Source organism: Diplotaxodon limnothrissa, linkage group LG23, assembly GCF_057381915.1.
Source record: "Diplotaxodon limnothrissa isolate DT_005_m linkage group LG23, D_limnothrissa_male_GT1.1, whole genome shotgun sequence".
NCBI lineage: Eukaryota > Metazoa > Chordata > Actinopteri > Cichliformes > Cichlidae > Diplotaxodon > Diplotaxodon limnothrissa.
This window is the reverse complement of record NC_140617.1, coordinates 30,128,636-30,139,595: the sequence shown is the minus strand read 5'-3', so window position 1 is coordinate 30,139,595 and position 10,960 is coordinate 30,128,636. Positions and strand designations below refer to the sequence as shown.

At 39.8% G+C, this 10,960-nt stretch overlaps 2 protein-coding genes across 3 annotated transcripts in view; one reads left to right on the top strand and one right to left on the bottom strand.

The window, feature by feature from the left end:
• Positions 1–1,369: 1,369 nt before the first annotated feature.
• LOC146608495 (gamma-glutamylaminecyclotransferase B-like) lies at positions 1,370–3,217 on the top strand. Its single transcript, XM_085348308.1, has 2 exons — positions 1,370–1,403; positions 2,563–3,217. The coding sequence occupies exon 2, from the start codon at positions 2,587–2,589 to the stop codon at positions 3,055–3,057; it is 471 nt and encodes a 156-aa protein (XP_085204434.1). The 5' UTR covers positions 1,370–1,403; positions 2,563–2,586; the 3' UTR covers positions 3,058–3,217.
• A 1,156-nt stretch (positions 3,218–4,373) lies between these two features.
• The window catches only part of LOC146608494 (FERM, ARHGEF and pleckstrin domain-containing protein 1-like), a 59,802-nt gene continuing 53,215 nt past the window's right edge, over positions 4,374–10,960 (bottom strand). For both annotated transcript variants that reach the window (XM_085347427.1, XM_085347428.1), the window contains exons 22-27: positions 10,385–10,467; positions 9,858–9,970; positions 8,761–8,921; positions 7,985–8,092; positions 5,861–6,012; positions 4,374–4,835 (exon numbers count right to left, since the gene is read on the bottom strand). In XM_085347427.1, coding sequence (XP_085203553.1) covers positions 4,760–4,835; positions 5,861–6,012; positions 7,985–8,092; positions 8,761–8,921; positions 9,858–9,970; positions 10,385–10,467 — 693 coding nt within the window. In that variant the 3' untranslated portion in view covers positions 4,374–4,759. The remainder of the gene's footprint in view (positions 4,836–5,860; positions 6,013–7,984; positions 8,093–8,760; positions 8,922–9,857; positions 9,971–10,384; positions 10,468–10,960) is intronic.

Here is a 10,960-nt window from a genome sequence, read left to right as displayed (position 1 = left end):
TCTCAGAAAAATGAAGATGTACTGTCAGATCAGCTTCATAACACTGACCTTTTAAAGTTTACTACCGTTAACTTCCAGGTGAAGCTAATGTGTAAGTGCCTTCAACCTGCATTCTTTTGAATGGCCAGCCTGTGCTTCATAAAAATGTGATTGCATAGAAGTCTGTGAGGAAATGACCCAGCTGCTTACTTGATTTATGACCTCACCAAAGAGTTTTCCGATGAGTGTGTGGTCTCAAAGAAAGTCTTATTTAATGGCAACTAGGTTAAGAAAGGCTTAGAAGAGACCCAGGGGCCAGATTCTGCCCGGCAGGTGGGCTTTGGAAACTTTTAAAGCTTTTCACACTGAGAAAGATCTCAGATTCCTTTTAATTCTTTTCATTTACTACAATATAAAATGGACTTGCACTGTAAATGTGCAGTTAAACAAGTTTACACTGACAGAAAGGCGAGTTTTCCTGGTCCCACTTAAGATCAAAGCTGATTGTATGTTGCTCATGATGTAAAATGAGTTTGACACCCCTGTCTTAGAGCATTTATACCACACAGATATGAACTCTGATGTGTTTAACTGTTACAGTCCACTTGTCTTTGATTACCTCTGAAATAAAAATTAATTCCTGATTTCTTTTGTATGATCTGTGCTGAGTCTGTCCCCTCCAGGGGATAAACTTTTATTCTGCTTTGTCATAAGCAGAATAAACATCCTGCAAATTACTTACACAGATTTTTACATATGTATTTATCTTCTTTATTACAAAAGTCATTTATTCATTTCTTTCTGATTTCTGATTTGGGGCAATCGTTCTTTGAGCAAAGAAGAAGAAAACACAGTGGTAAACAAGTGGGATACAAGTAGTTGGACTCCAATGTCAGAGGTAGTAAGGAAAAATGGGGAATGTGGCAAGAGAAGAAAGACGCGCACAAACACAGTAGTGGTATCTCCACAGCTATGCTGAAGTCCACCATGGACACGGTGGTGTTGTAATGCCAGCAGACGTGCACGGGCTGAAACCTATATCAGCTGCCCGGCTAGGGCAAGAGGCAGGTTAAGGTTACAGATCGCCAGTCTACAGGAGGGCAATTAATGACAAAGTCAATTAATTAATACATACAATTAATTTTTCAATAATAATCTTATTTCCAACATAGTTAGTGAAAAATATTGATATTTAATGATGTATTTAATGTTTAATTGTTTATTTCTTTGTTTGTTTTTTGCTTAATTTTGACTTCAGTATAGTATAAAAACCCTTTTTCTAGGTCCTTTCCCACGATGCCCTTGTTTTGTTTGTCACTTTAGCGCCCTCTGTTGTTTCCGCCTTTATTTGGATTGCTTCCACGCATGCGCCATCCAGAGACAGTAGTGACGGCTCTTTCCAGTAAAGCTACTGCTTATTCAAGGTGGGTCTGCGCTTCTTTATGGTAGATTTATGACGGAAAAAACGTGTGTCACTTCACAGCGTGTGTATTAAAGCTGCACTTCCGGTATCGGTATTGTTCTTACAGCTCGAGCAGGTTTGAGGAGCTCTGAGGTAGCCTAGCTTATGCATTACACAGTGATGATGTGCTTGCCTGGTAATTGTAACTGACTGTTAACTTACCCATAAGCATAACATGGTGTAAACAGTGTTTTTCACTCATATACTGTCATTGAATGACCTCTCCCAGCTCTAACACTAAAGTATCTGTCCGATTATCTCTCAGCCTGTTAATCATTGAGCACGTACTGTACTTTATATTAATAACCAATCCAAAGAGATCCAGTCACGACAGGTCCAAGTTCACAAGTCACAGCATGACAGGAATGTGTGCAGATCCAGTCTGACAGTTGCTGTTGTAGGTAGTGTTTTATTATAGTCATGTTTAATCTGTGCATGTAATGCTAATCTGCTGATTGTTTTCTGTCACGGTACTGGGTCGTGTGACCCAGTGTTTGAGTTTTATGTATTTTTGTATTCATTTTTGATCTAGTTAATTTCTAGGTTTCTGTTTAGTCCTTTATTTCTTAGTTGTCTACCTGTCATGTTTCATGTCTGTGGTTATGTTAAGTCTATGTCTCCGTGTTTCCTGTTTTATTTTGGAAGAGTCTGGCGTTCTTTGTTCATTGTAGTTAGTGTTACTCTCCCCTGTATTGTCATTATGTTTCATAATCAGCTAGTCAGCTGTGTTCTCATCTGTCTCTGCCTCATGTGTGTATTTAAGTCCTCAGTCTTCCTTTGTTCGTTGTCGTGTCGTATGTGTATCAGTTTAAGTTCACTCCCGTCTCCTCGCCTGTGTTCGCGCCTGGGTCCACCACACACTCTCCACAAGGTCTGCCTCCGCTGGCCGTGACAGCTTTCCTAATTAATGCGTGTAAGGAGTTCAAATTTCCAAACAGTGTTCCTAGATTTGAGTTTGATTTTATTTTGAAGGTCTGATCATTTTAAATGAGATCAAATTTGCACTTCTGCACAAGTGACTGACATACAGAGTAATAATAAAATTGTATAAATATATTTTTGCCAGTAATACCTGCTGGGAATTTGCTCACAGAGATGTTTCTCCTTTCTTTACACGACAGGTGCGTCTTTGGTCCTCTGTCCTCATGACTCGGGTCTTCGTTTACGGCACTCTGAAGAAGGGGCAGCCCAACAACTACCGCATGTTCGAAAGCAATAATGGAAAGGCCGAGTACCTGGGTTCGGCGTTCACCATCCAGAAATACCCGCTAGTGATCACCACCAAGGACAACATCCCTTTCCTGCTCAACATCCCTGGCCAGGGTCACCGAGTGCACGGGGAGATCTACAAAGTGGATGACCAGATGCTGAAATTCCTGGATGACTTTGAAAGCGTCCCAACGTTGTACCAGCGGACGGTGGTCCAGCTGGAGGTGAAGGAGTGGGTGGGGAAGACGGAAGGAGAGGAGAAGGTGTCACCGGGGAGCATCACGGACGTGTTTGTGTACACCGCCACAACGTACGAGCCAGACTGGCGCTCGCTGCCGTGCTACGAGAACTACGACTCAGAGGGAGATCATGGGCTCAAATATAGGCCTAGAGAAGAGCGGGACTGATCTCATCATGCTGATGCAACTGACAAATGGACCTCTATGTGGTGTTAGCAGAACGGGTGAAGGAGCTCTCAGGAAAACAACACCTGGACATGGGTGCTGTTTCCTGTCGTGTGTCGAATTGAAATAAATCACAAGAGAAATTAATTTTAATAGCAGATAGGCAGGCTTACAATCAAAGTAAGGATAGTGTAGAGAAGGAAAAGGGCACACTGTGCCACTGAAAGTTGCACATTAGTGATGTTGTTTACAAATTTGGTTTTCTTTTTATGATTTATAATCATCTGGGAAGCATTATGAGTAATGTATGGCCAGCCTGTGCTTCATAAAAAGTGATTGCATAGAAGTCTGGGAGGAAATGACCCAGCTGCTGATCAATGTGTGGTGTCAATGCCATTAAACAAAACACATTGTGTCATTTGATACACCTGCTCTTAGCAGTGCTGTCAAACATAAGCTCCGGGTGCTAGATTCAGCCCAGCAAAGGCTGCCAATTTGACCCACTGGGTGGGCTTTGGAAATTTTTATAGCATTTTTACACACTGATAAAGATCTCAGATTTTTAACATTTCTTTTCATTTACTATGGTAGAAAAAATGATTTGCACTATAAATGTGTAGTTAAATGTGTTTATACTGACAGAAAGGAGATTTTCACTGAGTTTGACACTCTAGGCTTAGAGCATTTATATTACACAGATATGAACTCTGATTTTACACTAATCTGCAGACAATGTGTTTAATATTTACATTCTGCACATCTTTGTTTACCTCAAAAATAAAAATTCACCCTGATTTTTTTTGTATGATCTTCCATGTGCTGTGTTCATCCCCTCTAAGGGATAAACTCAATAAAAAGAGGAAAAAAGAAATTTTTGTATAAGTTTCATTTTGTTCCATATGAACACAATCTATTCATCTTTATTTTAAAATAGTAAAACCCATAAAACTTGAGGAATACTGAAGAGAAGGTAATTGGCAATAAACCAGCAAAATCTCTGTTGGCTTTGGAAGAAGGTTTCAGGTGTTTTGAAACAAGACAAAGAAAAAAAAGAATTAAGAATATTTCACAGTGTCAAAAGTACTGTACAAAAAAGATGACTTAATAATAATAATAATGATAAAAAAAAACATTGCAGGATTTCTTATTGTCCAAACTTACATTACATTTAAGTCATCAAATTACATACAGACCGATTGTCATACAATTAAAAACATAATTATTGTGTCCACATGCACACAGCTTTCTACATAACGTTTATTTCCAATCTTAAGACACTTTTCATCCATTTCAGAAATATAAAATATTATAAAGCACCGGCCAAATATCAGTGAAACAGAGGAGCGCTCGGAGAAAGTGAGGCCAAAGGGATTCAGATCCTTCGCCCGCGCTCGGGTACGCCTTTTCTCTCGCTTTGGTGGAAGAAAAAAATAACACAATGTGGCGCTCCAGGCTGACAAGGACAAATGGAAAAATTACACATAGAATTACATTGTGGATGACTGCAGACCGTTTTTGCTAATCAAACACTAATGGTGTGGAAAGTGTAATAATAAGGTGAAGAGGGAAGACCTCTGAGTGGAGTCTGTGTAAGGAGTCAGAGGTAATAATTAGTGTCAGCTTGTGCAGCTGGAAGAGTCTTTCCTGGTGTTTGTGCAGTCGAGATCTTCACTCAAGAGAGTATGAGGTGGAGGTGGAGGAATCATCAGTAAAGGTCTTTCCTGGTGCTCGGCAGTGATCGGCTAGTAGAGCAGGTTGCGCTCCGGATCACCTCCATCCACCTGGTGGGAAAAAAGGATTTATATCAGTAGCTTCAAACATTGATTGAAATATATCAAACATCGCAGAAGTTCTGTTGGAATACTCCGTCCATCCGTTTACTCCACCTTATCTAATTTATGGCCATGGGAGGGGCTGAAGCATATCCCAGCTATCATAGGACGAGAGGTGGGGTGCACCCTGGGAAGGTTGCTAGTCGGTTACAGGGCTAAGGAGACTGTTTGAATAGTGTTACTGTTAATATTCACTTTTTAAAATACTTAATGCTTTCCTTACTTGGGTTTGCTCACAAAACGTTCTATTAAAATAATTTAAATATATAATGCAATACAACTTGGTAAATTGAACTAGACAGAAATTGACTTTTACATTTAAAATGAAACAATTTATCTGAATTTCAGAAGAGGGCCCAGACTATAAGCAGTCTCTTTCCTGTAGTTTGTAATTGTTTTTTCTAAACCTGTTTATTGGACCCACACATAGCATGTAGAAATGCCTTTCAGCTGTTCAAGTGTCAGATTAAATTTTAAGCCTTTATTTACAAGTGCTCTTTAAATGAGTGTCACTCTCTTACCATCTGTGCTAGAGAGAAAATCTAAATGTTTCAGAAAGAAGAGAAGATGAGCTTTATATTTAGAACATGATATTCAGTGTATGAACACATATAGTAAATGCATTTCCAAATATTCCTAAAAAAAAAAAAAATTTTCATTTTAATTTTCAAGGCTTTAGATGACACCTGAGACCACTGCATACCCATATGAGTTGCCACTCACAGCTTAGCCACATCCTAAGGCATATTTTGCTTTATTTTCTATTTTACTGTAAAAATGGTGACAATTTAAAAAGTCAGCATCAAGCTGTGGAGTTGTTCTGGACATTAAAAAGATTTAAGGAATTTATCAAACGTTGTAAAAGATGGATGTAGCTTCAGAGAGTCGGATTAAAAAAATAAAAGGATGGTTTAAGTTAAAGCACGTTGTAACTAATTGCATTTCTGTATTTGCCTCTATTACTGTACACCCACCTCTCAAAGGTGTACTCGCTCTCTGATCTGAAGTAGTAGACGTGAGACTTGAAGTGGAGTTTGAAGACGTAGTCCTTGTGGATGTTTTCTGACTCCGATGGGACGGTGACAGAGTAGCCCAGCAGAGGGAGGCTCGCCAGAGGGTAGTCATCCTGCACATGAGTCAGAAGAGGGAAACATCTGTTAATACAACCTCTACTATTAAACTGATCAGAGTAACCGAAACTACATTCTGTGGCTGCGACTGCACAAATTCAATCTAATTCAATCAGTGTTGGGGAGTAACGGAATACATGTACCACCATTACGTATGTAAAATACAAAATATGAGTAACTGTATTCCATTACAGTTACTGTTTAAAAAGGTAGTATTCAGAATACAGTTACTTTGTTGAAATGAATGGATTACACGGTGGTATTTTCCTGTTTCTGTCACCTCTCTATTTTTGGTTTCCACCAAAACACACATTATGAGGCTTCTAATGCCTGGGTCTCAATCTTGCCGCCCATGTCACCTCTACATGCGGCCCGCATAATGCCGTGAAGAAATATTTTAAAAAATTATTCACAAAAATGATTTAATATGAAGGCAATAGGGAGAGTGTTACAGGCACAGCCCTAAAGAATGTAGCCTCATGGGCAGTGTAGTCCGTGCTGCAGGGAGAATGAGCTGCCATACCTGTTATGTGTCTGTGAGCGCGAGGGAGGGAGAAAAAAAGTTGAAAAGTACGAGTTGTCACCGAGCAGAAACGGGAACTGGAAGCATGCAAACATAATAATAACCACTGCAGCCAAAAAGAGTGCCTGACAAGCCCAGTTGTAAGTAAGTTATTAAGACTCGACTGTACACTGTATTCGTGTTTCCGAAACAATAAGTTTCCTTTTGGAGCAGCCTTTCAACGCCTCTCTCTGGCTTTCGCTAGCAAAGTGGACCCAGACAACAAAGTAAAGCTAGTTTTCAGCTACAAGCCCGACATATAAGCCAGAGGTCCCTTTACTACGGTTTGGAGCCGCGGACCTGTTTTATATACGCGCAGAATAGTTTTCTATACAAGATCGCTGCAAAGAGTGCAGCCTTACCTAATGTCCACCTACTGTTACTCATTTATATTAAGATTTAAACATCTAGTTTGTTTTAGTATGGCGAATAACCTTCAGTAAAAGTAATAAATCACACAGAAATAGTACATTCATGTAGTTGTGAAAAACATGATAATATATTAAGTAACCACAAGTATTCAGAATACCTTATTATTATTGAGTAACGTAACGGAATACGTTACAAAATACATTTTTGGGGCATGTATTCTGTAATCTGTAGTGGAATACATTTTAAAAGTAACGTCTTGATGCATTCTCAAATATCCAGGAAAGTAAATCTCCAAAAGTTGATTCTGTTCATCTGGACGTAGCGTTTTGTGGGAGAAACGTTTCATCACTCATCCAAGTGTCTCAGCTGACTGCAGGTTTCCCCAAATCTTATAAACAGTACATTTGCATAATGACTGAAACCAGCCCACTGAAGGAACAATGGGCTGGGAGGTCAATCAGTCAGTCAATCATAATTATGCAAATTCTCATGACCATTGATCAACAACCACTGACCCCTCCTGAATCGAGGAGGGGGCCTAAGGGTACATCTTTCGCCATCTTACAATGCTGTGATTGCAGCCATTCCCCAACTCTCTGTGAATGGTACTCATGGCCATTGATCAGTGGTCTTTGATCAGTGGGTTTGGTCAGTGGTTGTTGATCAATGGTCATGAGAATTTGCATAATTATGATTAAGGAACTGACCTCCCAGCCCATCGTTCCCTCAGTGGATATGAGGGGACGATGGGCTGCATAATGACAGGTTTTCAGTCATTATGCAAATGTACTGTTTATAAGATTTGGGGAAACCTGCAGTCAGCTGAGACACTTGGATGAGTGATGAAATGTTTCTCCCACAAAACGCTACGTCCAGATGAACAGAATCAACTTTTGGAGGTTTTAAAAGTAACCTTCCCGACACTGAATTCAATAAATTTTAAAGACACTATCAGCTTCCCACTTTGAATTATCAAGTCAAACCATTCCTGCGTATTTGCACTGTAACTGCCAGTGTTTTCCTTCTCGTCTTACCTGGTGTGACTTGTAGAAAAACAGACTGAAGTTGGTGAAAACCACCCAGAGTTTCTGCCAGCCATTGCTGTTCTTAAACTTCCTTAGCAGGTTACCTGAGAGCTGGTTCTGCGAGGGCGACAGAAGAAAGGAGAGAGCAAAAAGCAAATGGATAAAACAATCAATGATGCAACACAGTGTTAGTCTAACTGGATGTTAAAACGGAGGAGATTATGGGAAAGAGAAAGCCATCAGGTCCTGTCAATGTAATATACTCATGTTGAAATTTAGCGTGAGCATCAGTAGTGCAAAAAAAATGCATAAATATTTGCGAATTTTAGGAAAAAATATTCATTATAAGAGTCATTTATTAATTTATTTCTGATTTGTATAGCTAAACACGTTTGCAGCTGTTGCAGTACCTCTCTAATCCAGCTGGTGTTGCTAAAAGACAGGCTGTGTTTTCTGTACCAGCAAACCAGCAAAGCAAGAGATGAAGTCTGCTGAGGGGCCTCATCAACTCACTGGCCGCACTACTGATGGCCTCTACCAATGTTAGTGCACACAGATGCAGAAATAGAGATACAGATGGACACCGATGGAGAAAGACAAAAACACAGATATGAGCAGAAAGAAAAGACACAAAGGACATCGGGGCAATGGTTCTTTGAGCACAAAGAAGAAGAAGACAGAACAGCGGTAAACAAGTGGGACACAAACAGGCAGCTGGACTCCAAAGACAGAGGTGGGAAGGAAAAACAGGGAATGTGGCAGGAGAAGACGGGCATTAGTGGTACCTCCACAGCTATGCTAAAGTCCACCATGGAAACGCTGGTGTTGCGATGCCAGCAGACATGCACGGTGGTGTTACCGCGATGACCCTGGCGCTCCAGGGACGAGCGCGAGCCGCCAAGCTCGTCCTCAGACTCCTGCTCGCCTCCTCCGTCCTCTGAGAGCTCTGCAAAAAACAGGCAGATGAAAACGAGGGTGGTTAGCAGGAGAGAACTTCACTCTGAACAGATGCATTATGAGTTCTTCATTCATTCATGCTCCATGCAATTATAAACCATCAAATTATTTTTACAAAGTGAAAACACCTGTTAGAGCAACCACGCTCAGATTGGACTTTACCACAAATATACTCATTTGTGTACAAATCAGGGTCACAGAGGGGTTGAAGCGTATCCCAGCTAAGACACAGAGCCAGACAGTCATTCACACTCCCGTTCCTATCTATGGATAGATTAGAATAACCTTTTAACCTAACATCCATGTCCATGGGCTTTGGTAGTGGGCTCAAAAAACATGAGAACAAAGCCCTTTTATCGTGGGAATCTTTCAGCATCAAAACAATTTCAATAAAGTTTCATTTTTTTAAAAAAAGGAAAAGAGAAAGAGAAAGAAGCCCTCTTTTGTTGTCACTTGTAAGGCAATACTCTTTAACCGCTTGAGTTAAAAATGAACATGGCATGTGGACTCCAATGACAAACAATGCAGGGTGTCAAACCAAACAGGTCAACGGGAGGAGGCCTTATTGAATAGCTTGACGGATACAACAGGATGAGTAAAGTCAGGGATACCTCGGGTCTGCACCTACATATATCAGGTAACATTAAAAATACGATGAAGCGACCACCTGGACCTGAGTATATTCATGGGGTGCTGAAAGCTGCGGAGGAGGACTGTGCAGTAGTGTCTAACAGGTAAGGGTTGATCTATTTTAAAAAGGCCTATAGAAAAAAGCCTCATAAAGAAGTGTAGACATGTGGTTAATGATTGATCTTATTGATTTTCTGGTTCCCACAGTCCTGACAGATGTGATGATGATGTGGTGCTTGGGCAGGGAGAAGAATCAATTTAACGTTTAGCGTTAAACCAACAGTAGATGACTTACTGTTGTCAGAGAGGCTGGTAGAGAGCAGGTCATTGTTTAAGCTGCTACTCTGCTCTGCCAGGTCGATGGCCATCCTGATGTCCTCCACCCAGCGCTCCATCTCTGATGTACAGCTGGACACAGCAGGAAGTAGACATGTTAAAATAAACAAGTGATAGGGCATCTCTAACTTCAACAGCTGAGCATATCGGTTTGGAAAAAACGCAGAAAATGAGAAGCCTTCATGAAGGGAAATGCATATTATTAAGTCTGCTTCACATGAAACTGCCACTTTACAGCCAGATAAAACTTTTTAATCAGTGACTGAGTAAGTGACTGGAAACTAGGTCACGCAGTCCAGTTTAATTTGAGGATAAGCAAACTTTAACGAGGCTGCCCTCTATTAATTTAATACAGACCAGCTGTTTTTCCTCTTCCATTCACAATGCACGGTTTGTATTTTTATTCCCCTTTTATTCCTGTCTGCGATTTCTTTGCTTTCATTTTCAGATATCTACAAGCATCTTTGCATGTGTGTTAATGAATACCTGGCTGCCACCACCACAGACTGCCGCTGCCCGAACAAGGTGAACGAATGAGGGACTCCCCACTCCTCCTCGCTTTCTCTGATCTGCGGGAATAACATAATGTCATCATTTAATGTCATAATAACATAATTTCTGTTTACCTAACTACTGCTTTAGTACTTTGGCCATTTCAAAGGTTTCTATGAAATATTAGTTCCTCAGTCAGTAATAACAATAACAACAATAATAATAATAATAATTATAATAATTATTATTATTATTATTTATTCTCTGTAGAAAAATTTAGCGGATGCAAAATTATGTTTAAGCACATTTAATGTGACAGAGTAAAAATAAATAAATTAAAAAACACAAAAATATGTTTATATAGAAAGAACAGATTGTATTTATAATATGATGTTCATTTATCTTTTTGACCTCATAAACAACACACACTATACTAATTATACTTGACTGTAGGGAGCACGTCTGTAGTTACTCATTTATAAAATTATATAATTCACTGACAATATTTAATTCCTAAACAGAAGGCTCAAGAAGGTGCTTTTGAAATAACATATTTTTTAAAGATATAAA